Source organism: Coregonus clupeaformis, chromosome 10 (assembly GCF_020615455.1).
Source record: "Coregonus clupeaformis isolate EN_2021a chromosome 10, ASM2061545v1, whole genome shotgun sequence".
NCBI lineage: Eukaryota > Metazoa > Chordata > Actinopteri > Salmoniformes > Salmonidae > Coregonus > Coregonus clupeaformis.
In genome coordinates this window covers 70,680-98,125 of record NC_059201.1, presented here as the reverse complement: position 1 = coordinate 98,125, position 27,446 = coordinate 70,680, and the positions used below count along the sequence as shown (strand labels likewise).

Here is a 27,446-nt window from a genome sequence, read left to right as displayed (position 1 = left end):
GGCATTGAAAATGGGTCGTGGATGGGTATTCCAGCATGACAATGACCCAAAACACACAGCCAAGGCAACAAAGGAGTGGCTCAAGAAGAAGCACATTAAGGTCCTGGAGTGGCCTAGCCAGTCTCCAGACCTTAATCCCATAGAAAATCTGTGGAGGGAGCTGAAGGTTCGAGTTGCCAAACGTCAGCCTCGAAACCTGAATGACTTGGAGAAGATCTGCAAAGAGGAGTGGGACAAAATCCCTCCTGAGATGTGTGCAAACCTGGTGGCCAACTACAAGAAACATCTGACCTCTGTGATTGCCAACAAGGGTTTTGCCACCAAGTACTAAGTACTGTTTTGCAGAGGGGTCAAATACTTATTTCCCTCATTAAAATGCAAATCAATTTATACAATTTTGGAAATTGCGTTTTTCTGGATTTAGTTGTTGTTATTCTGTCTCTCACTGTTCAAATAAACCTACCATTAAAATTATAGACTGATCATTTCTTTGTCAGTGGGCAAACGTACAAAATCAGCAGGGGATCAAATACTTTTTTCCCTCACTGTATGAACTGTAAATCAGTAAAATCTTTGAAATTGTTGCATTTATATTTTTGTTCAGTGTAAATAACATTTAGGAGCTTTTTGTTTTTACAATGACATTGTACATTCAAAAACATTGCTAACTAGATGGTAACTTTACATAAAGTAAAGTTATGGGGCTTGCTTTAGCTCCTAAAAGTGGAAGAAGCTGAAAAAGTTATACTTTACTATTTAATGCAAAGCATTTACATAGTAAAATTAAAATGTAGTAAAACAATTGGTCTGATTACTTTGATAGACTACTACATCAACCTTATTGCTTTGGATTGTGGGGCCGTCAGATCAAAAATGTCCAAACTACAGTTGTTGCGTGTGAAAACTGAAATAAGAAACACATAGGACAAAGCGACTACCTCATGAAGCTGGTTGAGAGAATGCCAAGAGTGTGCAAAGCTGTCATCAAGGCAAAGGGTGGCTACTTTGAAGAATCTAAAATATATTTTGATTTGTTGAACACTTTTTTGGTTACCACATGATTCCATATGTGTTATTTCATAGTTTTGATGTCTTCACTATTATTCTACAATGTAGAAAATAGTAAAAATAAAGAAAAACCCTTGAATGAGTAGGTGTGTCCAGACTTTTGACTGGTACTGTAATGATTTATGTCATCCTTAACAGTAACCTGTAACCACAACGTACTGGCTTCTCCTACTGTCAGATACTACTGGGGTTCAGGATTTGTCTGGCTAACCAAACCCTACGCCACGCCCACGGACGTCAGTTTCTTCAGAGCAATGCGTCTAGATTTGAGTACCTCTCCGACCCTTCACCGAATGCGAACACATTCAGGGCTGTCTGATTGGTCCAGAAACCGATTGGGTTGTGCCAGAGTCAGAAAACACGTGATTAAAGCTGCGGTTTGAAAATGTGTCATTGCCGTGGATACTCTTAATTGGTTAGAGACGATCCAATTACTGTTTACTTTATTTTGTACCACACCCCTCGTCACCACAAACGACTTCAATGATGGCAGTCTCAGACTAAAGTATGTAGCGAACGACTGAGCAGCGGAAGGATTTAGTGTTAGTCGTCAGGCTAGCTCAGGATCGGGTCTCTGTCATAACTTATACATTATCAATCCACTCTGGACCAAGCATCAAGCCAGTAAACTGAAAACACAACCACTACACACCGGAACCATTCAATGTGGAAACCAATCAAACTGTTAAAAACACTGACCCAGTTTTCATATGAAAACCCAACGAGTGTGGAGCCATTCCCCTTACAACTAGGGCCAGGAGTTTTCCCATGGTCTGGTCACGTTCTGAGGGAAAACTCCTGCCCCTGCCTTTCATTACGCCGGGTGGAGTATTATGAAGTTGCCCCTAGATGCTGATCTTGGGTCAGTTAAGAATGTATTTCTACTAATGGTTAAGGTTAGGATTGGGGGAGAGGAAGCTGATCCTAGATCTGTACCTAGGGGAAACTTCACCCTGGAACACTCAGGGCAGCCCAACATCCAGTGGCCTGCTGCCAGTGTGGACGAGGAGGTGCTTCTTCATGTTGCCGGACTGGGTGAAGGACTTCCCGCAGTAGACACATTGAAACGGTTTCTCTCCAGTGTGCACCCTCTCATGCATCTTCAGCTGGTGGCTGTGGGAGAAGCGCTTGGTGCAGTGGCTGCAGCCGTATGGTTTCTCCCCCGTATGGACCCGCATGTGACTCCGCAGGTGCGCCGGCTGGTGGAAGGGCTTTCCGCAGAGGCTGCACCGGAGCTGCCTCTTGGCCGAACAAGATGTTAGCTGTTGCGGCTGCTTTTCTATGGCTTTCGATGAAGAAGTGGAGCCTCTGTTGAAATTTGGGAAGGGGGCTTGCTTCCCTCTTTGGGGAACCTGGTGGAGAGTAACCCTTGGGGATGAAAAGTTGTTTGGGGAGGACAGTCCTTTGAAATCTGGCAACTTGGACCTTGATCCTACAGTTGTCCCTTGCTCTGTGTTTTGAGTGTCAGTGGGATACTTTGTCTGTCCAGACTCCATTCCCCCTCTTCCTCTGTTGTCCACAAGCTGCCTGCGCTCTGAACAGACCTCTTCAGATGTCACCTCTTGGCCCGTTATACTCCATTCTGAACTCATATCTGCCTCCACTTTAATAGGAACCGAGTCCATCAGCATCACATCAGGCAGCCAGTCCAGAGAGCCCAAAGCAGACATGCAGACCCCAGAGTTACCAGGCAACCCTATCTTCTCTGGATGTTCAGACAGCCTCTTGGAGTCTGGCCCTGCATTGTGAGGAGCATTCACAGTTCGGTTGTCAGTCTCTTGCTTCTCTGTCCATTGGGACAGGCTGTATGCTATGGGTTGATGGTCAGTTTCCCAGGTCACACACTTAGCACCCTGATGGTCCTGTGTTGCTCTGTTGTATGGTGACGCTGGATGCTGGAACGTCTGGTTTTCAGGTTCTATATTGAGTGTGGTGTCTGGAGCTCTGTGTCTGTTGCCCTGCTGGTCCAGAAGGTCTGTGGTTTCAGATGATGATGAAGCACCTGGTTCTGCCACAATTATCTTCTCACTGACCGGTTGAACAATCTCTGAAATGGGGCAAGGTAAAGCACAACATCAGCGTCCTGTAGTGGAGACTGATTCTTCTTTGCCTTATTAGTTATGGGTAATGACTAAGAAGTTAATGAAATACTGCAATAAACATTGAAGGCTTTACACAAGCAACATAAAGTGTAACTTGCATAGATTAGATAAATTCAACAAAAATACCTTCTGTTCTGCTGGTGTCAAGGTTCTCCATTTTGATAAGAGGTGCGTCTTGCATATCTGCCATCTGTGTTTTGTATTAATCATTAACATTTAATTAGAAACATTTCCCCAACACCATCTGAAATATGAGAAAACAAATAATACATTTTACCAGGTCTATGACAACTGACCTGCATGCCCCCATCCTGGTCTGTCGCTGTGCATCCTGAGTCTCTCCAGTTGGCGACATCCTGCGTAAAGTTGCCCCCTTCACTGTCGGCGAAACAATTCTGCACTGCACCAGAAAAGAATAACGCTCATAAACGTTATATATTTCACAAGACCCATTATTTTTAACGTTTTTGAAATAAGGTAAAAAACCTACAATATCCAAGTCTGTCGGACTTTCCTACGAAGCTCTCTCTTGCCCGGGCAAAATGATCGTTGTCCACGCGTCTGTGAACTGTGCGTCGCAGGGCTCCGAATTTCTCTGCGCTCCGTCGAGAATTCTGGAATTTGGTCAAAAGCAGCTTCCTCCGCAGGTTATCAATTTCTTTCTGGCTATTGGAAATTTCCAACCGTAAGGCAGCATGACCGTCATCTACAAGTTTGCAGATTTCGGCAACGGCTGCATTCGCCAAAACCTCAATGATGGAGGCTAGCTGAGCATGAAAGGCTACTGTATCGGACATATCCTTGTTAAACGCTTATGTTATAGTAATTTGCATTGCAGTGTTCAGTCAACGTCTTCAGACTTCACAGTTTACAACACAGACGGTACGCTTCTTCACACGTCTCTTTTTGTTCCATAAACAAAATAATGTCGGCTACTTCCTGGATCGTTTTTCAAAATAAAGGTTGGCTTTTCAAAATAAAGGTTTATTACACACGACTTATGTTAGTTCCAACTTCCAACATTGCCACCTGTTGCTGTTTCATATTGTAGCTGCTACTAAAAGGAATAAAAACATTTAAAATCAGCCTTTTGACTTTCAATGAAGTAGTGAATTAAATCAAACACACACCTTGTGCAAAAATTATTATTTTACTATTTAGTTGAAGTACACAAACACAATCTGCACACAACCCAAAATAAATAAATTCCTTCAGTTAAAAGTAAGTAAATCAAAGAGTAGGCTAAGGGTTAACTGAAGCAAGCACTGAGAATGCACTCTAATTCTAAACAACAACAAAAATCTGAATATATAATGGCTAAATAGCCAATGGGATTTCTGATAGTCCTGAGTAATAGCTAAACAACTTAACATGTATATTTTTGTTTTAAAAATAAATTAGAAAATGGTTAATAAAAAAAACATTGGTAATAGAGGTGTATGCAGTGCAGCAAGCATATAATGGGTTATGTCATCCTTAACAGTAACCTGTAACCACAACGTACTGGCTTCGCTTTGGATAAAAGCGTCTGCTAAATGGCATATTATTATATTATTATTATTCTCCTACTGTCAGATACTACTGGGGCTCAGGATTGGATCTCTGGAAAAGAAACACAGAACAGGTCAAAAGATTGTCAGACACAAACCAGAATGGAATACATGGAATACGAATGCACAAGTAAAGAATCTTAAGTCTATTGGACACAGACACTTTTGAGGTGTTTGCGCGCAGTGTTGACATACAGTTATGTTTGTAAGAATGTAACAACCAATCACAGAACGAGATTCAAGACTTTGCTTTATCTGGAAAGATTTTTGGGGACACATATGATACATGAAATTCTCTCAGAGCACTGCATGACATTGGATCAATTAATATATTTTTTTGCCAGTATACCATAGGCTTTTTTTGATTTGTCATTATCGATACTAACCTTCCCTGTGGAGTACATCCTGATGATTTCATTTGTCAGGATGGTATTGAAGGTTCTGCAGACCAGAGACAGGTTCCAGTTGCCTCTCTTCCCCTCCACACACAGCACATCCCGGAAGATCCATACCAGTGACTCCAGAGGAAGCTGCAAGCAACTGAATCAATTCAATGCTTTCAGTGTTTTAATTGCCTATATCGACTAAGTGTTTGTCGTTGAACAGAGGACAGGAAAGTCACTAAGTAGGCTACATGTCAAACTCTATAAGACATTTATGGGTGATTCCTCACGAAACTAGGACAAAAAATTATGATTTGGGGGATTTTCACTAAATGTTATCCATAGAAGGGTCCTTTAGAGGAAGGATTGTTGATATATATTTGACATTTGTATCTTTAAGCATTATCGAGAAAACTAATTATAGTTGGAATATTTGACATTTTGGCCTTACACAGGCCTCATTTAAGACTCCATAATATTTTATCTGTAGGTGCAACAAGCCAATAGATGGTGTCATATGAAGCTATACTGTGTGCACTGTCATATGATAAGTATTTTGATGTCAATAACACATTTCTTACATACATTTATGAATATAGAAAAATATCAACATGAATATACCATTATTGATTAGGCAAATATTTCAGTATATTGTTGAACATAATACACTATGGGCATATCAAAGATACAGAGTGCGATCTCTGCAACTTTTAGAGTTATAAACACATTTCTAAGCATTACCAACAGAGTGAATGTGAAAATGGATTCAAAATGGTCACCCTCTGATTTGCAGGATGTGCAATGACACGTAAAAGGAGGGCTGTGATTGGTTACATTGTCTGTCTACTATGCCAATGTATCTGTATAAAAGGGGACATAACTTTAAAGCTAGCAGAACTTTGAATTATGTTGGGAAATAAAATTTAAAAAGCCACAGAGGTATTCTTTCAATATTCATGTTTATATTTGTAAATATTCATAAATGAATGCAAGAAATGTGTTATTGCAATCAATATACTACTCATATCACAGAGCAAGCGGTACAGTTGTATATGACACCAAATGTTGCTTTGTAGCACCTACAAATGAAACATGGAGTCTTAAAAGGAGGCCTGGGTAAGGCCAAAATGTCACAAATATTCTAACTTCAAATAATTACTTCTCAATTATGCTATAAGATACAAATGTCAAATATATGTCAACAATCGTTCCTCCAAAGGACCCTTCTATGGATTACATTTTGTGGAAATCCCCAAAATCATCATTTTTTTGTTCTAGTTTTGTGAGGAATCATCCTTATAAGTATATTTATTATATAAATGGTAATCTAAATGTTATTTTCAGTAGCATCATGAACGGAGAATCAAAAACAGAGTGAGCGGTTTCAAATGCTGATATCAGGAAGGTGATGTTCTGCCTGTTTTAGGGGAGATAAATCTACAGGTACTGTATTTACCTCCAGGAGATGATGTTTCCCCAGACCATGGTACCTGTGGGGATTCTGGGAATAAAGAAGAGGTGAGTGAGTAGCTTGGTTCTAGAGTGCTGGTGCACATCCTAACCTGTTTAGCCTACTAAAAACATAGTCAGAATGGAAAGGAATAAACCAGAGAATTCTGATGGAATGGGTTCTAATTCTATGAATTCTAATTCTGGGACTCAAAAACTCATTGCAACTGTGAATAGACAAGGGTTTTCCTACGCAGAATATGATGGGAAAGGTAAAGGGGTATCAAGATGGCTTTATTGACCTCTCTACAAATCCAACCATATTAAACCCTGTATAAACACAAACATTGACAGTCTACCATTCCAGTCAGCGCTCTCTCTCCTTGCAACTGCTGGGTCGCCAGGTCCGTTTCCACGGCCAGGAGTGCGCTGGCCTCCGGGAACCCTGAGCCTTCCTCCTCCTCTTCTCTGCGTCCAGGTACGAACAGAGTCGAACAACGATCTCTCGACCACCAACAGGTCTTGCTCGCCAGGCACCTGTCCAGAGCTTCCTGAATTCTTAATTACTGTTCTTTCACCGATATTAATTCCCTTTACATCTTTACAGCCTATCAGTCTGATAGGGAATCCATCTTGTTGACAGGTTAATGGAAATGAAGTCTTAATTATTTTACTTCGGTTAACCACTGCACCGATACAAATTCATAAGGATGTAGCCTAGCGGTTATGAGCGTTGAGCCATTAACCGAAAGGTCGCAGGTTGGAATCCCAGAGCCAACCACGCTGAAAAATCTGTCGACGTGCCCTTGAGCAAAGCACTTAACCCTAATTGATCTTGTAAGTCGCTCTGGATAAGAGCGTCTGCTAACTGACTAAAATATGTTTAAAATCTTCACCTGTAATAACATACATTATCAATCCACTCTGGACCAAGCATCAAGCCAGTTGAACTTAATACACAACCACTACACACAGAGGGAAGTGTTCAATGTGGAACCCATCCAAACTGAAAAACACACAGAACCAGTATTCATATGAAAACCCCAGTAGTGTTGAGATTACCCTTACAACTAGGGCCAAGAGTTTTTCCCTGGTCTGGTCACGTGGTGAGGAAAAACTCCTGGTACTGCCTATAATTACACTGGAGGAGTAATGTGAAGTTGCCCCTAGATGCTGATCTTGGATCAGTTTAAAAAAAATATATACTAATGGTTAAGGTTAGGATTGTGGGAGAGGAAGCTGATCCTAGATCTGTGCCTAGTTGAAACTTCACCCTGGAACACTTAGGGCAGCCCAACGTCCTGTGGCCTGCTGCCAGTGTGGACGAGGAGGTGCTTCTTCATGTGGCAGGACTGGGTGAAGCACTTCCCACAGTAGACACATTGAAACGGTTTCTCTCCAGTATGCACCCTCTCATGCCTCTTCAGCTGGTGACTGTGGGAGAAGCGCTTGGTGCAGTGGCTGCAGCCGTATGGTTTCTCCCCCGTATGGACCCGCATGTGCCTGCTTAGGTACGCCTGGGGGAAGGTCTTCCCGCAGAGGCTGCACCGGAGATGTCTCTTGGCAGAGCGAGACGTTAGCTGTTGTGGCTGCTTTTCTATGGCTTTTGATGAAGAAGTGGAGCCTCTGTTGAAATTCGGGAAGGGGGCTTGCTTCCCTCTTTGGGGAACCTGGTGGAGAGTAACCCTTGGGGATGAAAAGCTGTTTCGGGTGGACAGTCGATTGAAATCTGGCATGTTTTGAGTGTCAGTGGGACACTTTGTCTGTCCAGACTCCATTCCCCCTCTTCCTCTGTTGTCCACAAGCTGCCTGCCCTCTGAACAGACCTCTCCAGATGTCGCCTCTTGACCCGTCCATTCTGAACTCATATCTGCCTCCACTTTAATAGGAACCGCATCCACCAGCACCACATCAGGCAGCCAGTCCATAGAGCCTAAAGCAGACATGCAGACCCCAGAGTTACCAGGTGCCCCTCTCCTCTCTGCAGGTTCAGACAGCCTCTTGGAGTCTGTCCCTGCATTGTGAGGAGCATTCACAGTTCGGTTGTCAGTCTCTTGGTTCTCTCTCCATTGAGACAGTCTGTATGCCATGGGTTGATGGTCAGTTTCCCAGGTCACACACTCAGCACCCTGATGGTCCTGTGTTGCTCTGTTGTATGGTGACGCTGGATGCTGGAACGTCTGATTTTCAGGTTCTATATTGAGTGTGGTGTCTGGAGCGCTGTGTCTGTTGCCCTGCTGGTCCAGAAGGTCTGTGGTTTCAGTAGATGACGAAGCACCTGGTTCTTCCACAACGATCTTCTCACTGGTCTCACTGACCGGTTGGACAATCTCTGAAATGGAGCAAAGTAAAGCACAACATCAGCTTCCTGTAGTGGAGACTGATTCTTCTTTGCCTTATTTATGAATTATGGGTAATGACCAAGAAGTTAATCAAATACTGCAATAAACATTGACGGCTTTACTCAACATAAAGTGTAAATTGCATAGATTTGATAAGTTGCATAAAAATACCTTCTGTTCTACTGGTGTCAAGGTTCTCCATTTTGACAAGAGTTTCCTCTTGCATATCTGACATCTGTGTTTTGTATTCATCAGAAACATTTTATTAGAAAAATATCCCCACCAACATTTGAAATATGAGAACCCAAATAATCAATTTGACAGTGTCTATGACAACTGACCTGCATGTCCCCATCCTGGTCTGTCGCTGTGCGTCCTGAGTCTCTCCAGTTGGTGACATCCTGCATAAAGTTGCCCCCTTCAATGTCGTCAAAACGATTCTTCACTGCACCAGAAAAGAAGAAACCCTCATAAACGTTATATATTCTACATTAACAATTATTTTGAACGTGTTTAAATAAGGTAAAAAACCTACAATATTTGATTTCTGTTGATTTCCCTACAAAGCTTTCTCTTCCCCGGGCAACATGATCGGTGTCCACTCGCCTGTGAACTGTGCGTCGCAGGGCTCCGAATCTCTCTGCGCCCCGTCGAGAATTCTGAAATTTGGTCAAAAGCAGCTTCCTCCGCAAGTTCTCGATTTCTTTCTGGCTATGGGAAATTTCCAAACGTAAGGCAGCATGGCCGTCATCTACAAGTTTGCAGATTTCGGCAACGGCTGCATTCGCCAAAACCTCGACAATGGAGGCTAGCTGCGCATGAAAGGCAACGGTATCGGTCATGTCCTTGGCACTATGTCTATGTTAAACACTTATGTTATAGTAATTTGCATTGCATTGTAGTCAACGTATTGAGACTACACAGTTCACACCATAGAATGTATCCTTCACACACGTATCTCTTTTTGTGTCTGTTTTGTTCCACTACTTCCTGGATCGTTCTTCAAAATAAAAAGTTGGCTTTTCAAAATAAAGGTTGGTTACACACGCACGATTTACCTTGGTTCAAATTTCCAACACTGCCACCTGCTGCTGTATCATATTGCTGCCGCTATTAAAAGGAATCAAATGGTTTAAAAAAATAACCTCTGCCTTCTGACTTTCAGTTAAGTGAATACAAAAATAAAAAGCACACTTTGTCCTCCAAAAATGATTTTACTATTTAGTTCAAGTACAAAAATAGAGTATCAGCATACAACCTCAATTTAAGAGGAATAAATACATTTCTTCAGTTAAAGTAAATCAAAGAGTAGGCTAAGGGTTAGTAGTCTCAAAACTAACTGCACCACACTGAGAATGCACTCTGACTCTGAACAATGTAACAGTAGAAAGATTTTTAAAAATCTGAATATAGAAATGATAAATAGCCAATGGGATTACTGATAGTCCTGAGTAATAGCTAAACAACATTCAGGATATATATATATTTTTTACAATAAATTAGAAAACTGTATAAAAACAAACATTGCTAACTAGATGGTAACTTTACATTAAAGTAAAGTTATGGGGCTTGCTTTAGATCCTTAAAGTAGAAGTTGAAAAAGTTTTACATTACTATTTCAAGCAAAGCATTTAAATAGTAAAGTAGTGAATTAGGAAAGTTTTCAGACCCCTTGACTTTTTCCACATTTTTTTACGTTACAGGCTTATTCTAAAATGGATTAAAAATAAATCCTCAATCTACACACAATACCCCATAATCACTAAGCAAAAACTGGTTTTTAGAAACTTTTGATAAAAATATACCAAATTAAATATTACATTGACATAAGTATTCAGACCCTTCACTCAGCACTTTGTTGAAGCACCATTGGCAGTGATTACAGCCTCGAGTCTTCTTGGGTATGACGCTACAAGCTTGGCACACCTGTATTTGGGGAGTTTCTCCCATTCTTCTCTGCAGATCCTCTCAAGCTCTGTCAGGTTGGATGGGGAGTGTCGCTGCACAGCTATTTTCAGGTCTCTCCAGAGATAATCGAGCAGGTTCAAGTCTGGGCTCTGGCTGGGCCATTCAAGGACATTCAGATACTTGTCCGGAAGCCACTCCTGCGTTGTCTTGGCTGTGTGCTTAGGGTCGTTGTCCTGTTGGAAGGTGAACCTTCACCCCAGTCTGAGGTCCTGAGCGCTCTGGAGCAGGTTTTCATCAAGGATCTCTCTGTACTTTGCTCCGTTCACCTTTCCCTCGATCGTGATTATTCTCCCAGTCCCTGCCTCTGAAAAACATCCCCACAGCATGATGCTGCCACCAACATGCTTCACCGTAGGGATGGTGCCAGGTTTCCTCCAGATGTGACGCTTGGCACTCAGGCCAGAGTGTTCAATCTTGGTTTCATCTGACCAGAGAATCTTGTTTCTCATAGTCTGAGTCCTTTAGGTGCCTGTCAGAATGACCATCGGGTTCTTGATCACCTCCCTGACCAAGGCCCTTCTCCCCCGATTGCTCAGTTTGGCCGGGTGGCCAGCTCTAGAAAGAGTCTTGGTGGTTCTAAACTATTTCCAATTAAGAATGATGGAGGCCACTGTGTTCTTGGGGACCTTCAATGCTGCAGACATTTTTTGGTACCCTTCCCTAGATCTGTGCCTCGACACAATCCTGTCTCAGGGCTCTACGGACAATTCCTTCGACCTCATGGCTTGGTTTTTGCTCTGACATGCACGGTCAACTGTGGGACCTTATATAGACAGGTGTGTGCCTTTCCAAATCATGTCCAATCAATTGAATTTACAACAGATGGACTCCAAGTTGTAGAAACATCAAGGATGCTCAATGGAAACAGGATGTACCTGAGCGCAATTTCTAGTCTCATAGCAAAGGGTCTGAATACTTATGTAAATAAAGTATGTTTTTTATTTTGAAAACATTTGCATAACATTTTCAAAACCTGTTTTCGCTTAGTCATTATAGGGTATTTATTGTGTGTAGATTGACAAGGGAAAAAATTTATGTAATCCGTTTTAGAATAAGGCTGTAGCGTAACAAATGTGGAAAAAGGGAAGGGGTCTTAATACCTTCCGAATGCACTGTAGTCAAAGTTACATTTAGTAAAACAATTGGTCTGATTACTTTGATAGACTACTATATCAACCTTATTGCTTAGCATTGTGGGGCAGTTAGATCACAAACATGTCTAAACTACAGTTGAGGGTGAAAACTAAAAGAAGAAAGATTATGGACAAAGAGATCTGTCAGAAGATGGGAACAAAAGGCAGGATCATGTGGATCAACACTCTTAGGAAAGCAAAGCAACTCAATCATCCATGCTGGAGGTTTCAGTGATGACAGCTCTTTAAAAGTATTTTTGTGGTAGTTGAACTATGTATAATCGGTTCGTATGTAGACCAACTGATAGCTAGCTGTAGTTCTATCTAATAAATAAACGATTTAGGCTAACCGTGATCACCATTTCAGCTTGAATAACAGTGAAGTAGAGGAAGATGTCATCCACTAAGTTTCTGTCTCACCTGTTGGGTAAGTGGTCAGAGGTTTGAATGAAAAGTAAAGCAGAAAGGCATGACATTTTAGGCCGAGCCCTACCCATGCCGGTGACGTTCAGGCCCTAACCTACCCGCGCCCGATTGCTCAACCCGAAATTAGAAACACAGTAACTTCCTCCGTTAGTATCAATAGCTGATCTCGGTCCGTCACTTGCTTCCTGCGCTGCCCCATGCGCTCCTCTGCGTGTGTGAGTACCCATAGCAATGGCTACATTTGGGCTGCTCAATGACGAGACACGAGAGAGCTGTTAGCTTGCGTTAGCCAGCTACTTTTCGTCCCTCTAAACTCCGACATAGAGCTGTAACTTTGATTGTTATGCTCATGTATGCACATTCATATAGTTATAGTTGATCAATGTTTTAAAGATTTGAAGATAGGATGGCCTGAACATGTGAAAGTTGGTTTGGTGTCTCTAGCTTGAACGGTTCAAGAGTTGCTGTTGCAGAGTTATTTTATGCAAATGCTTATAGTTAGTCGATAACAGTTTTAAAGAAGATTATGGATTAAGATTAAATAATTTGAAGTTAGGATAGCCTGAATGTTTTAAAGTTGGTCTTGTAGCTTAATTTGCCAAGGTGCAAGACCATTTTGAATAGCTACCTCTGTATTTCTATGGTTCTCATTCAAACTCATGTTAATTTATGCACATTTTTATTGGTTATAGTTCAAAAAGTATATGTAGTATCAAAATATTTTGACAAGCAATCTAAGTAGGGTGTCTGAACATCTCAACGTTGGTTTGGAGTTGACATCTTAAATGGTGAAAGAGGAGATACTTTAGGTCTAGATTTTTTTTCTTTATTATTACCGTTCTAGTCTATGGCCCCTTTTATTGTCATTGAAATGCATTGGTATCCATAGCAACAGCCCCGTTTAGGCTGCACAACAACTAGACTTGAGGGAGCTGTTAGCTGATGGTAGCTAGCTGCTTTTCGTCACTCTAAACTCAAACAGCTGTAACTTTTGACTGTTAGTAGATAATTATGTTCTGCTTCCAGATTTGAATACCAATGACGTAGACCAAGATGTCATGCCCTATACGTTTTTGTCTAAAGTGCTGGAAAAGTGGTCAATGTTGCGGATGTATGCAGTGCAGCAATCATGCAGCAAGTATATAATGGTTTATGTCATCATTCACAGTAACCACAATGTACTGGCTTCTCCTCCTTTCAGATACTACTGGGGCTCATGATTTGCCTGGCTACCCAGACTCCTTGCTCCGGCCAAACCCTAAGCCACGCCCACAGACGTTTCTTCTCGACAATGAGTCTGGATCAGAGTACCTCTCTGACCCTTCACCGAATGCGAACACATTCGGGGCCGTCTGATTGGTCTAGAAAACGGTGGGTTGGGCCAGAGCCAAAACACACGTGATTAAAGCTGCGGTTTGAAAATTCGTCATTGGCTTGGATAATCTGATTGGTTAAAGATGATCCAGTCGCTGATGACTATTTTGTACAATACCCCTCGTATCCCTCACCACCACAAACGACTTCAATGATGGCAGTCTCAGACTAAAGTATGTGGCGAACGACAGAGCAGCGGAAGAATTTGGTGTGAGTCCCAGACTAGCTCAGAATCGGATCTCTGGAAAAGAAACACAGAACAGGACAAAAGACTGTCAGACAAACCAGAATGGAATACGAATGCACAAGTAAAGAATCTAAAGCCTATGGGTCAGACATTTTTTTTAGGTGTTTGCGCGCAGTGTTGACATACATTGTTACAAACATCATTGTCACAACCAAATCATGGAATGACATTTGAGACATTGCATTATCTGGAAAGATTTTTTGGGGAAAAGTATGGTACAAATTTTGAAATTCTCCTCAGAGCACTACATGACATTGAATCAATGAGTTACTCTCCAAAAAAATTGCCTGTGTCCCATAAGCTTTGACGTACAGTGCATTCGAAAGTATTCAGACCACTTAACTTTTTCCACATTTTGTTAGGTTACAGCCTTATTCTAAAATTGATTTTTCCTCATCTGTTTTCCTCATCTATCTTCACACAGTACCCCATAATGACAAAGCAAAAACCAAGCCATGAGGTCGAAGGAATTGTCTGTAAAGCTCAGAGATAGGATTGTGTCGAGGCACAGATCTGGGGAAGGGTACCAAAAAATTTGCAGCATTGAAGGTCCCCAAGAACACAGTGGCCTCCATCATTCTTAAATCAAAGAAATTTGAAACCACCAAGACTCTTCCTAGAGCTGGCAGCCCGGCCAAACTGAGAAATCGGGGGAGAAGGGCCTTGGTCAGGGAGGTGACAAAAAACCCAATGGTCACTCTGACAGAGCTCCAGAGTTCCTCTGTGGAAATGGGAGAACCTTCCAGAAGGACAACCATCTCTGCAGCACTCCACCAATCAGGCCTTTATGGTAGAGTGGCCAGACGGAAGCCACTCCTCAGTAAAAGGCACATGATAGCCCAGTTGGAGTTTGCAAAAAGGCACCTAAAGGACTCAAACAAGATTCTCTGGTCTGATGAAACCAAGATTGAACTCTTTGGCCTGAATGCTAAGCGTCACGTCTGGAGGAAACCAGGCACTGCTCATCACCTGGCCAATACCATCCCTATGGTGAAGCATGGTGGTGGCAGCATCATGCTGTGGGGATGTTTTCAGCGGCAGGGACTAGGAGACTAGTCAGGATCGGGGGAAAGATAAACAGTGCAAAGTACAGAAAGATCCTTGATGAAAACCTGCTCCAGAGCGCTCAGGACCTCAGACTGGGGCGAAGGTTCACCTACCAACAGGACAATGACCCTAAGCACACAGCCAAGACAACGCAAGAGTGGCTTCGGGAAAAGTCTCTGAATGTCCTTGAGTGGCCCAGCCAGAGCCCGGACTTCAACCTGATCGAACATCTCTGGAGAGAACTGAAAATAGATGTGCAGCGACGCTCCCCATCCAACCTGACAGAGCTTGAGAGGATATGCAGAGAAGAATTGGAGAAACTCCTCAAATAAAGGTGTGCCAAGTTTGTAGCGTCATACCCAAGAACTAATAGTCTTGGAAGGCTCCTGCTTGATTCTGTAAGTAGAATTGTTTTAACTTGTAAACTGTGTTGGTTCTGCCTGTCTGTCATAGTTAGTAAGCTACCCAGTCTGCTTAAGAAGCGATTGCTACCCATTCACACTGGACGCAGGTCCAGCCACTTCTTTTGTTCTCTGCAGATTACAACTCAATAGGAGGGGGAGTGGCTACACTTGTGCTAGGCAATTAGCACAACCTCTTTGTTCAGCGGCAGCTGTCCCCAAAACGAAGACTGTCCCTGAAACAAAGACAGTTCTGCCAAGTTGTTAGTTAGTCGAGGGAGGCCCCGCTCTCTCGCTTCCCCAGATGTTTAGTTAATTTCATTCCGATCTCTTTTGCATTATTGTAGCCTTTTCTGTAGCCTGTCAACTATGTGTCTGTCTATCCCTGTTCTCTCCTCTCTGCACAGGCCATACAAACACGTCACACCACGTGGCTGCTACCACTCTGATCTGGTGGTCCCTGCGCGCACGACCCACGTAGAGTTCCAGGTCTCCGGCAGCCTCTGGAACTGCCGTTCTGCGGCCAACAAGGCAGAGTTCATCTCACCCTATGCTACCCTCCAGTCTCTCGACTTCTTGGCGCTGACGGAAACATGGATTACCACAGAAAACACTGCTACTCCTACTGCTCTTTCCTAGTCTGATCATGTGTTCTCGCATACCCCGAGAGCATCTGGTCAGCGCGGCGGTGGCACAGGAATCCTCATCTCTCCCAAGTGGACATTCTCTCTTTTCCCCCTGACCCATCTGTCTATCTCCTCATTTGAATTCCATGCTGTCACAGTCACTAGCCCATTCAAGCTTAACATCCTTGTCATTTATCGCCCTCCAGGTTCCCTTGGAGAGTTCATCAATGAGCTTGACGCCTTGATAAGTTCCTTTCCTGAGGATGGCTCACCCCTCACAGTTCTGGGTGACTTTAACCTGCCGACGTCTGCCTTCGACTCATTTCTCTCTGCCTCCTTCTTTCCACTCCTTTCCTCTTTTGACCTCACCCTCTCACCGTCCCCCGCTACTCACAAGGCAGGCAATACGCTTGACCTCATCTTTACTAGATGCTGTTCTTCTACTAATCTCACTGCAACTCCCCTCCAAGTCTCCGACCACTACTTTGTATCCTTTTCTCTCTCGCTCTCCTCCAACACTACTCACTCTGCCCCTACTCAGATGGTAATGCGCCATCGCAACCTTCGCTCTCTCTCTCCCGCTACTCTCTCCTCTTCCATCCTATCATCTCTTCCCTCTGCTAAATCCTTCTCCCTCCGGTCTCCTGATTCTGCCTCCTCGACCCTCCTCTCCTCCCTTTCTGCATCTTTTGACTCTCTATGTCCCCTATCCTCCCGGCCGGCTCGGTCCTCCCCTCCTGCTCCGTGGCTTGACGACTCATTGCGAGCTCACAGAACAGGGCTCCAGGCAGCCGAGCGGAAATGGAGGAAAACTAGACTCCCTGCGGACCTGTCATCTTTTCACTCCCTCCTCTCTACCTTTTCTTCCTCTGTTTCTGCTGCTAAAGCCACTTTCTACCACTCTAAATGTCAAGCCTCTGCCTCTAACCCTAGGAAGCTCTTTGCCACCTTCTCCTCCCTGCTGAATCTTCCCTCCTCCCTCTCTGTGGATGACTTCATCAACCATTTTGAAAAGAAGGTTGACAACATCCGATCCTCATTTATTAAGTCAAAGGACACCGCTGGTCCTGTGCACACTGCCCTACCCTATGCTTTGACTTCTTTCTCCCCTCTCTCTCCAGATGAAATCTTGTGACTTGTGACGGCCGGCCGCCCAACAACCTGCCCACTTGACCCTATCCCCTCCTCTCTTCTCCAGACCATTTCCGGAGACCTTCTCCCTTACCTCACCTCGCTCATCAACTCATCCTTGACCACTGGCTATGTCCCTTCCGTCTTCAAGAGGGCGAGAGTTGCACCCCTCCTCAAAAAACCTACACTCCGATGTCAACAACTACAGACCAGTATCCCTTCTTTATTTTCTCTCCAAAACTCTTGAGCGTGCCGTCTCTAGCCAACTCTCCTGCTATCTCTCTCAGAATTACCTTCTTGATCCTAACCAGTCAGGTTTCAAGACTGGTCATTCAACTGAGACTGCTCTTCTCTATGTCACGGAGGCTCTCCGCACTGCCAAAGCTAACTATCTCTCCTCTGCTCTTATCCTTCTAGACCTATCTGCTGCCTTTGATACTGTGAACCATCAGATCCTCCTCTCCACCCTCTCCAAGTTGGGCATCTCTGGCGCTGCTCACTCTTGGATTGCGTCCTACCTGACCGGTCGCTCCTACCAGGTGGCGTGGCGAGAATCTGTCTCCGCACCACATGCTCTCACCACTGGTGTCCCCCAGGGCTCAGTTCTAGGCCCTCTCCTATTCTCTCTATACACCAAGTTACTTGGCTCTGTCATATCCTCACATGGTCTCTCCTATCATTGCTACGCAGACGACACACAATTCATTTTCTCCTTTCCCCCTTCTGATAAACAGGTGGCGAATCACATCTCTGCATGTCTGGCAGACATATCAGTGTGGATGTCGGATCACCACCTCAAGCTGAACCTCGGCAAGACGGAGCTGCTCTTCCTCCCGGGGAAGGACTGCCCGCTCCATGATCTCGCCATCACGGTTGACAACTCCATTGTGTTCTCCTCCCAGAGTGCAAAGAACCTTGGCGTGACCCTGAACAACACCCTGTCGTTCTCTGCTAACATCAAAGCGGTGACTTGATCCTGCAGGTTCATGCTCTACATTCGCAGAGTACGACCCTACCTTACACAGAAAGCGGCACAGGTCCTAATCCAGGCACTTGTCATCTCCCGTCTGGATTACTGCAACTCGCTGTTGGCTGGGCTCCTTGCCTGTGCCATTAAACCCCTGCAACTTATCCAGAACGCTGCAGCCCGTCTGGTGTTCAACCTTCCCAAGTTCTCTCACGTCACCCCGCTCCTCCGCACACTCCACTGGCTTCCAGTTGAAGCTCGCATCTACTACAAAACCATGGTGCTTGCCTACGGAGCTGTGAGGGGAATGGCACCTCCTTACCTTCAGGCTCTGATCAGACCCTACACCCAAACGAGGGCACTACGTTCATCCATCTCTGGGCTGCTAGCCCCCCTACCTCTGCGGAAGCACAGTTCCCACTCAGCCCAGTCAAAGCTATTCGCTGCTCTGGCACCCCAATGGTGGAACAAGCTCCCCTACGACGCCAGGACAGTGGAGTCACTGACCACCTTCCGGAGACAGTTGAAACTCTACCTCTTTAAGGAATCCCTGGAATAGTAATCCTTCTATCCCCCCTTTACTACCATTGTCTTTTGTCTAAACTAACACCTGACTTATTTCACCTGCTAGCACTGATTTGTTTAAAGAAATGTACTTATTGTGATCGATATGTAGTTGTCCCTGATTGCACTGACTTTTCTCACAGCTGCTTGTTTGAAGAAGTGTACTTACTGGGATCAAGATGTGGTTGTCCCACTGGCTATCCTAAGTTGAATGCACTAATTTGTAAGTCGCTCTGGATAAGAGGGTCTGCTAAATGACTTAAATGTAAATGTAAGACTCGAGGCTGTAATCGCTGACAAAGGTGCTTCAACAAAGTACTGAGTAAAGAGTCTGAATACTTATGCAAATATGATATTTCCGTTTATTACTTTAGAAAAATTTGCAAACATTTCTAAAAATCTGTTTTCGCTTTGTCATTATGGGGTCTTGTGTTTAGATTGATGAGGGAAAAACAAACAATTTAATCCATTTTAGAATAAGGCTGTAAAGTAACAAAATGTGGAAAAAGTCAAGGGTGTCTGAATACTTTCCGAATGCAGTGTATGTTGTTGTCGAGACTAACCTTCACTATGGAGTACTTCCTGTTGATTTCATTTCTAAGGATGGCGCACAAGGTTCTGCAGACCAGAGACAGGTTCCAGTAGCCTCTCTTCCTGGCCACACACAGCACGTCCTGGAAGATCCACACCAGCTACTCCAGAGGAAGCTACAAAGACAAAGTTAATTAAATGGTTTCCATATTGTATCTGTATATACTGTGGATCAGGTGCTGGTCCTAAACAATCAGGTTGGCCCCCTAAGCAGTGGTGTTATATATAAAAGTATAGGAAAGTCACTAGGTAGGCTACATGTCCAAATCTAGAAGACATGTATAGTCTATTATATGAATGTTAATCGAAACATTCTCTTCAGTAGCATCATGCAAGCAGAATCAAAAACAAAGAGTGAGCAGTTTCAAATCTGATATTATGAAAGCAGGAAGGTGATGTTCTGCCTGTTCTATGTGAGATAAATCTACAGATACTGTATTTACCTCCAGGAGATGAGGTTTTCCCAGACCATGGTACCTGTGGGGATTCTGGGAATAAAGAAGAGGTGAGTGAGTAGCTTGGTTCTAGAGTGCTGGTGCACATCCTAACCTGTTTAGCCTACTAAAAACATAGTCAGAATGGAAAGGAATAAACCATTATCTGATTTAATTGTATGGGTTCTAATTCTATTAATTTTAATTCTGGGACTCATAAACTCATTGTAACTTTGAACAGACAACGGTATTCCTAGGCTGAATATTATGGAAAGTGTAAAATGGTATCAAGATAGTTCAATAAAGCCCTCTATAAACCCAACCATAATAAATCCTCTATAAAGCCAACCATTGACATCCTACCATTCCAGGTCAGCCCTCTCGCCTTGCAACTAATGGGTCGCCAGGTCTGTTTCAAGGGCCAGGAGTGCGGTGGCGCCCTGGGAACCTGTGGCTTTGCTCTTCTGCCATGTCAATGTCCAGAAAGTGACAGTCATCGTTGCGCTCTTCCATGCGCCTTCCTCCTCCTCTTCCCTGAACCTTCATCCTCCTCTTCCCTGAACCTTCCTCCTCTTCTCTGAACCTTCATCCTCCTCTTCTCTGTGTCCAGGTACGAGATGAGCCGAGCAACGATCTCTCGACCACCAACAGGCCTTGCTCACCAGGCACCTGTCCAGAGCTTCCTGAATTCTTAATTACTGTTCTTTGGTTCACCACTGCACCAATACAAATTCATGAGGCTGTTTAAAATCTTCACCTGTAATAACTTAAACATTATCAATCCACTCTGGGCCAAGCATCAAGCCAGATGAACTAATACACAACCACTACACACTACAACGTGGAAACAATCCAAACTGTTAAAAACACATGGACCCAGTATTCATATGAAAACCCCAGTAATGTGGACCCATTCCCCTTAAAACTAAGGCAAGGAGTTTTTCCCTGTTCTGGTCATTTGGTGAGGAAAAACTCCTGGCCCTGCCTATAATTACACCGGGCGGAGTAAGGTTAGGATTGGGGAAGAGGATCTGTACCTAGGGGAATCATCACCCTGGAACACTTAGGGCAGCCCAACGTCCTGTGGCCTGCCGCCAGTGTGGACGAGGAGGTGCCTCTTCATATGACTGGACTGGGTGAAGCACTTCCCGCAGTAGACACAGTGAAATGGTTTCTCTCCAGTGTGCACCCTCTCGTGCATCTTCAGCTGGTGGCTGTGGGAGAAGCGCTTGGTGCAGTGGCTGCAGCCGTACGGTTTCTCCCCCGTATGGACCCGCATGTGACTCCGCAGTTGCGCCGGCTGGGGGAAGGGCTTTCCGCAGAGAGTGCACCGGAGCTGCCTCTTGGTGGAGTGAGACGTCAGCTGTTGCGGCTGCTTTTCTACGCCTTTTGATGAAGAAGTGGAGCCTCTGTTGACATTCGGAAAGGGTGCTTGCTTCCCTCTTTGGGGAACCTGTTGGAGAGTAACCCTTGGGGATGAAAAGCTGTTTGGGGTGGACAGTCCGTTGAAATCTGGCAACTTGGACCTTGATCCTACAGTTGTCCCTTGCTCTGTGTTTTGAGTGTCAGTGGGACACTTTGTCTGTCCAGACTCCATTCCCCCTCTTCCTCTGTTGTCCACAAGCTGCCTGCCCTCTGAACAGACCTCTCCAGATGTCACCTCTTGACCCGTTATGCTCCATTCTGAACTCATATCTGCCTCCACTTTAATAGGAACCGAGTCCACCAGCACCACATCAGGCAGCCAGTCCAGAGAGCCCAAAGCAGACATGCAGACCCCAGAGTTACCAGGTGCCCCTCTCCTCTCTGGATGTTCAGACAGCCTCTTGGAGTCTGGCCCTGCATTGTGAGGAGCATTCACAGTTCGGTTGTCAGTCTCTTGCTTCTCTGTCCATTGGGACAGGCTGTATGCTATGGGTTGATGGTCGGTTTCCCAGGTCACACACTCAGCACCCTGATGGTCCTGTGTTGCTCTGTTGTATGGTGACGCTGGATGCTGGATCGTCTGATTTTCAGGTTCTATATTGAGTGTGGTGTCTGGAGCTCTGTGTCTGTTGCCCTGCTGGTCCAGAAGGTCTGTGGTTTCAGTAGATGACGAAGCACCTGGTTCTGCCACAACAATCTTCTCACTGCTCTCACTGACCGGTTGGACAATCTCTGAAATGGGGCAAAGTAAAGCACAACATCAGCTTCCTGTAGTGGAGACTGATTCTTCTTTGCCTTATTTATTAGTTATCGGACTAAGAAGTTAATAAAATACTGCAACAAACATTGAAGGCTTTACTGAACAAAAGTGTAAATTGCAAGAATTTGATTAGTTGTATAAAAATACCTTCTGTTCTACTGGTGTCAAGGTTCTCCATTTTGACAAGAGTTTCCTCTTGCATATCTGCCATCTGTGTTTTGTATTTATGAAAAACATTTTATTAAAAAAATATCCCACCTCCATTTGAAATATGAGAAAACAAATAATCAATTTGACCATGTCTATGACAACTGACCTGCATGCCCCCATCCTGGTCTGTCGCTGTGCGTCTTGAGTCTCTCCAGTTGGTGACATCCTGCATAAAGTTGCCCCCTTCACTGTCGGCAAAACGATTCTCCACTGCACCAGAAAAGAGAAACCCTCATAAACGATATATATTCTACACTAATCATTATTTTGAAAGTGTTGAAATAATGTAAAAAACCTACAATAGCCAAGTCTGCCTGATGACTTTCCAACGAAGCGCTCTCTTGCATGGGAAACCAGATCGGTGTCGCGCCTGTGAACTGTGCGTCGCAGGGCTCCGAATCTCTCTGCGCTCCGTTGAGAACTCTGGTATTTTGTCAAAAGCAGTTTCTTCCGCAGGTTATCGATTTCTTTCTGGCTATTGGAAATTTCCAAACGTAAGGCAACATGGCCGTCATCTACAAGTTTGCAGATTTCGGCAACTGCTGCATTCGCCAAAACCTCAATGATGGAGGCTAGCTGAGCATGAAAGGCGGCGGTATCGCACATGTCCTTGGCGCTATGTCAATGCTAAACACTTACTTATGTTATAGTAAATTGCAGTGTTCAGTCAACCTCTTGAGAAATCACAGGTCACACCATAGACGGTATGCTACACACAGCAATGTTTTCGTTCCGGAAACAAAAAAATTACGGCTACTTCCTGGATCGTTTTTCAAAATAAAGGTTGGCTTCTCAAAATAAAGGTTGGTTACACACACGACTTATGTTAGTTCCAACTTCCATTCCCACCTGCTGCTGTCAAATTGTAGCTGCTACTAAAAGGAATCAAATTTTTAAAAAATCAGCCTATTTGACTTTCAGTTAAAAAGTGTATATTAAGTTTGATTTTAGTTGAATGATGATGTAATGATCAAACAGTACATAGTATCGTAGGAAACTCACAGGTCTCCTGTTGAAAGTCAGATAGAAACGCAAATATTATTTTGGCGTTATGCAGTGCATCTTGTCAGATGCCCTGTCGTTTTCCCTGCTGCAAACACATTCATTGTTTGTTGTGGTCCGTCATAATATGCAGTCCGTTTAGAAACGAGAGAAAATAAATCATGGTTCTGCAAATTTGTTGTTGCTTTCTTTTTTGAAGACTTGCTGTTGTGGTGGAAGGGAGGAACTAATATGGAAGTAGAACGTTTTAGGTTATTATTTGGGGGGAGAAATATGATGGTCTCTTAAACAGAAATATAAACAAAACATTAAAGTGTTGGTACCATTTTTTATGAGCTGAATTAAAAGATCCCAGAAATGTTCCATAAGCACAAAAAGCTTATTTCTCTGAAATTGTGTGCCCAAATTTGTTTACATCCCTGTTAGTGAGCATTTCTCATTTGCCAAGATAATCCATCCACCTGACAGGTGTGGCATATCAAGAAGCTGATTAAACAGCATGATCATTACAAGGGTGCACCTTGTGCTGGGGGACAATAAAAGGCCACTCTAAAATGTGCAGTTTTGTTGCGCAACACAATGCCACAGATGTCTCAAGTTTTGAGGGAGCGTGCAATTGGCACGCTGACTGCAGGAATGTCCACCAGAGCTGTTGCCAGAGAATTGAATGTTAATTTCTCTACCATAAACCGCCTCCAACGTCGTTTTAGAGAATTTGGCAGTACGTGCTACCGGCCTCAACCGCAGACCAAGTGCATAGCATTGTGTGGGCGAGCGGTTTGCTGATGTCAACGTTTTGAACAGAGTGCCCCATGGTGGTGGGGTTATGGTATGGGCAGGCATAAGCTACGAACAATGAACACAATTGCATTTGATCGATGGCAATTTGAATGCACAGAGATACCAAGACAAGATCCTGAGGCCCATTGTCGTGCCATTCATCTGCCGCCATCACCACCTGTTTCAGCATGATAATGCACGGCCCCATGTCGCAAGGATCTGTACACAATTCCTGGAAGGTGGGCTGCATACTGACCAGACATGTCACCCATTGAGCATGTTTGGGATGCTGTGGATCGACGTGTACAACAGCGTGTTCCAGTTCACGCCAATATCCAGCAACTTCGCACATCTATTGAAGAGGAGTGGGACAACACTCCTTAGGCCACAATCAACAGCCTGATCAACTCTATGCGAAGGAGACGGGTCGTGCTGCAAGAGGCAAATGGTAGTCACACCAGATAGTGACTGGTTTTCTGATCCACACCCCTACTTTTTTAAGGTATCTGTGACAAGCAGATGCATATCTGAAACCCAGTCATGTGAAATCCATAGATTAGGGCCTAATTAATTTATTTGAATTGACTGATTTCCTTATATGAACTGTAACTCAGTAAAATCTTTGAAATTATTGCATGTTGCCTTTATTTTTTTGTTCAGTATATAATCGGTTCGTATGTAGACCAACTGATAGCTAGCTGTAGTTCTATCTAATAAATAAACTATTTAGGCTAACAGTGATCACCATTTCAGCTTGAATAACAGTGAAGTAGAGGAAGATGTCATACACTAAGTTTCTGTCTCACCTGTTGGGTAAGTGGTCAGAGGTTTGAATTAAAAGTAAAGCAGAAAGGCATGACATTTTAGGCCGAGCCCTACCCATGCCGGTGACGTTCAGGCCCTAACCTACCCGCGCCCGATTGCTCAACCCGAAATTAGAAACACATTCACTTCCTCTGTTAGCATCCATAGCTGATCATCCCTGTCTGTTCCTCGCTCCCTGCGCTGCCCCATGCGCTCCTCTGCGTGTGTGAGTATCCATAGCAACAGCTCTGTTTGGTTTGCTTAGTGATGAGAGCGGTTCGCTGACGTTAGCTACTTTTCATCACTAAACTCCGACAAACAGCTATACCTTTTTATTGGTATGCTAATTTATGCAAATGTATATAGTTATAGTTGATAAATAAGTTAGTTATTAAATAATTTCAAGTTAGAATGGCCTGAACATGTAAAAGTTGGTTTGGTGTATCTAGCTTGAACTGTTCAAGAGTTACTGTTGGTGAGGTATTTTATTCTAATTTCTGCAAATGTATATATAGTGTATATTCCCACAGGGGGCCAGTATGAAAAATAAAATGAATAAAATAATGTATGCACTCACTAACTGTAAGTCGCTCTGGATAAGAGCGTCTGCTAAATTACTAAAATGTAAATGTAAATGTATATAGTTATAGTCTAACAGTTTTAAAGAATTTGAAGTTACGATAGCCTGAATGTTTTAATGTTGACCTGGTAGCTTAATTGGCCAAGGAGCAAGACCATTTTGAATAGCTACCTCTGTATTCCTATGGTTCTCATTCAAACTCATGTTAATTGATGCAAATAGTAAATGGTTATAGTTAAAAAGTATATATAGTATAAAAAATATTTTGACAAGCAGTCTAAGTAGGGTCAGTCTGAACATGTCAATGTTGGTTTGGAGATGATAGCTTAAACGGTGAAAGATTAGCTACTTTAGGTCTAAACTTCAAAAAAAACATTTTTTTACCAATCTAGTCTATGGCCCCTTTTTTTTGCCATTGAAATGCATTGGTATCCATAGCAATGGCTCCGTTTGGGCTGCTCAAGGACGGGATATGAGAGAGCTGTTAGCTGATGTTAGCTAGCTGCTTTCCGTCACTCTAAACTCAAACAGCTGTAACATTTGATCGGTAGTAGATAATTATGTTCTGATTCCAGATTTGAATACCAGAGAAGTCGACCACAATGTCATACCCTCTAGGGGTTCTTGTCTAAAGTTTTGGAAAAGTGGTCAAAATTGCAGATTTGTGTCAAAAGTTGCATTGTTCACCATGAATGGATGTTGGAAGTCTGTGAGTTGATGATGTCACAATGGGACCTTCTGAATGTTGAAGAAATCCCATGAAAGTGAATAAAGGACAAAAGCTTAGTAGTTTAAAAAGTATTAAAGATATCAAAAAGTTGTATGCAAGCACACTGGTCCTGACCGCTCTGCAGGTTGATTTGAAGTTTCTAGCGGTGTAAGAGGAGTAGCGTTCCAAATAATAACAATGAAGTATGACGAAGATTTAAAGTGGGGTCTCTTGCATCGCAAGCCCCATTAATAATCACATTGGTAATAGGGGTGATTGCAGCGCAGCAAGCATGCAGCGAGTATGTAATGGTTTATGTCGTCATTCGCAGTAACCTGTAACCACAATGTACTGGCTTCTCCTACTTTCAGACACTACTGGGGCTCAGGATTTACCTGGCTACCCAGACTCCTTGCTCCGGCCAAACCCTACGCCACGCACACGGACTGTCGTTTTTTCTCCGCAATGAGTCTTGATCAGAGTACCTCTCCGACCCTTCACCAAATGCGAAAACATTCGGGGCCGTCTGATTGGTCCAGAAACCGATGGGTTGGGCCAGAGCCAGAACACACTTGATTAAAGCTGTGGTTAGAACATATCTTTATTGGCTTGAATATTCTCATAGCTTAGAGACGATCCAATCGCTGATTACTTTATTTTGCACAACACCCCTCGTGCCCCTCGTCACCACAAACGACTTCAATGATGTCAGTCTCAGACTAAAGTATGTAGCGAACGACAGAGCAGCTGAAAAAATTGCCTGTGTCCCATAAGATTTTAGACGTATGTTGTTGTCGATACTAAGCTTCCCTATGGAGTACTTCCTGATGATTTCATTTCTCAGGATGGTGCGGAAGATTCTAAAGACAGGTTCCAGTAGCCTCTCTTCCCGTCCACACGCAGCACGTCCTGGAAGATCCTCTCCCTCGTCAGTGGTATTATATATACAGTGCATTTGGAAAGTATTCAGACCCCTTCCCTTTTTCCACATTTTGTTACGCCATCAGACTGTTAAATAGCCATCACTAGCCGCCTACCACCCAGTTACTCAACCATGCACCTTAGAGGCTGTTGCCCTATGTACATAGACATGGAACACTGGTCACTTTAATAATGTTTATACTGCTTTACTCATTTCATATGTATATACTGTATTCTAGTCAATGCCATCCTATTCAACTATTGCTGACAGAGCTCCAGAGTTCCTCTGTGGAGATGGGAGAACCTTCCAGAAGGACAACTATCTCTGCAGCACTCCACCAATCAGGCCTTTATGGAAGAGTGGCCAGACGGAAGCCACTCCTCAGTAAAAGGCACGACAGCCCGCTTGGAGTTTGCCAAAAGGCACCTAAAGGACTCTCAGACCATGAGAA

General features: G+C 43.6%; 3 protein-coding genes across 11 annotated transcripts in view; all 3 read right to left on the bottom strand.

Moving 5' to 3' along the window:
* The window catches only part of LOC121558631, a 51,537-nt gene that overhangs the window by 11,412 nt on the left and 12,679 nt on the right, over positions 1-27,446 (bottom strand). The window contains exons 1-7 of one of the 9 annotated variants that reach the window (XR_006661456.1): positions 22,498-23,568; positions 22,305-22,408; positions 22,136-22,199; positions 20,167-21,960; positions 19,813-19,857; positions 19,342-19,485; positions 11,909-14,036 (exon numbers count right to left, since the gene is read on the bottom strand). The exons of 2 other annotated variants lie outside the window; for them this stretch is intronic. Coding sequence is in view for 5 of the 7 variants with exons in the window: in XM_045222765.1 (XP_045078700.1) it covers positions 5,041-5,250 (210 nt within the window). In the remaining 2 variants the exon portion in view is untranslated. Of the gene's footprint in view, positions 1-4,304; positions 5,261-11,908; positions 14,037-19,341; positions 19,486-19,812; positions 19,858-20,166; positions 21,961-22,135; positions 22,200-22,304; positions 22,409-22,497; positions 23,569-27,446 lie in introns of those variants that run through there. 6 more of the 9 variants (XM_045222768.1, XR_006661455.1, XM_045222766.1 and 3 more) reach the window with 6 other exon arrangements.
* Positions 1,164-4,077, bottom strand: LOC121558637 (zinc finger protein 350-like). Its single transcript, XM_045222774.1, has 4 exons — positions 3,661-4,077; positions 3,467-3,570; positions 3,297-3,360; positions 1,164-3,115 (listed from the first exon to the last, which is right to left on the bottom strand). Exons 1-4 carry the CDS (start codon positions 3,965-3,967, stop codon positions 2,031-2,033), a joined length of 1,560 nt encoding a protein of 519 aa, XP_045078709.1. The 5' UTR covers positions 3,968-4,077; the 3' UTR covers positions 1,164-2,030.
* LOC121558639 (zinc finger protein with KRAB and SCAN domains 4) lies at positions 7,746-10,786 on the bottom strand. Its single transcript, XM_041872052.2, has 4 exons — positions 9,430-10,786; positions 9,236-9,339; positions 9,066-9,129; positions 7,746-8,884 (listed from the first exon to the last, which is right to left on the bottom strand). Exons 1-4 carry the CDS (start codon positions 9,734-9,736, stop codon positions 7,836-7,838), a joined length of 1,524 nt encoding a protein of 507 aa, XP_041727986.2. The 5' UTR covers positions 9,737-10,786; the 3' UTR covers positions 7,746-7,835.

Bases quoted from the DNA above. Each gene is read 5' to 3' on its own strand.
- LOC121558639 (XM_041872052.2), bottom strand. From the start codon at position 9,736: ATGACCGATACCGTTGCCTTTCATGCGCAGCTAGCCTCCATTGTCGAG. The intron at 9,340-9,429 runs GTAGGTTTTTTA...TTTCTGGTGCAG, and splicing joins ATCAACAGAAATCAAATATT to TGAAGAATCGTTTTGACGAC. The intron at 8,885-9,065 runs GTATTTTTATGC...GCTCCATTTCAG, and splicing joins TGACACCAGTAGAACAGAAG to AGATTGTCCAACCGGTCAGT.
- LOC121558637 (XM_045222774.1), bottom strand. From the start codon at position 3,967: ATGTCCGATACAGTAGCCTTTCATGCTCAGCTAGCCTCCATCATTGAG. The intron at 3,571-3,660 runs GTAGGTTTTTTA...TTTCTGGTGCAG, and splicing joins GTCCGACAGACTTGGATATT to TGCAGAATTGTTTCGCCGAC. The intron at 3,361-3,466 runs GTCAGTTGTCAT...TACAAAACACAG, and splicing joins ACCAGGATGGGGGCATGCAG to ATGGCAGATATGCAAGACGC.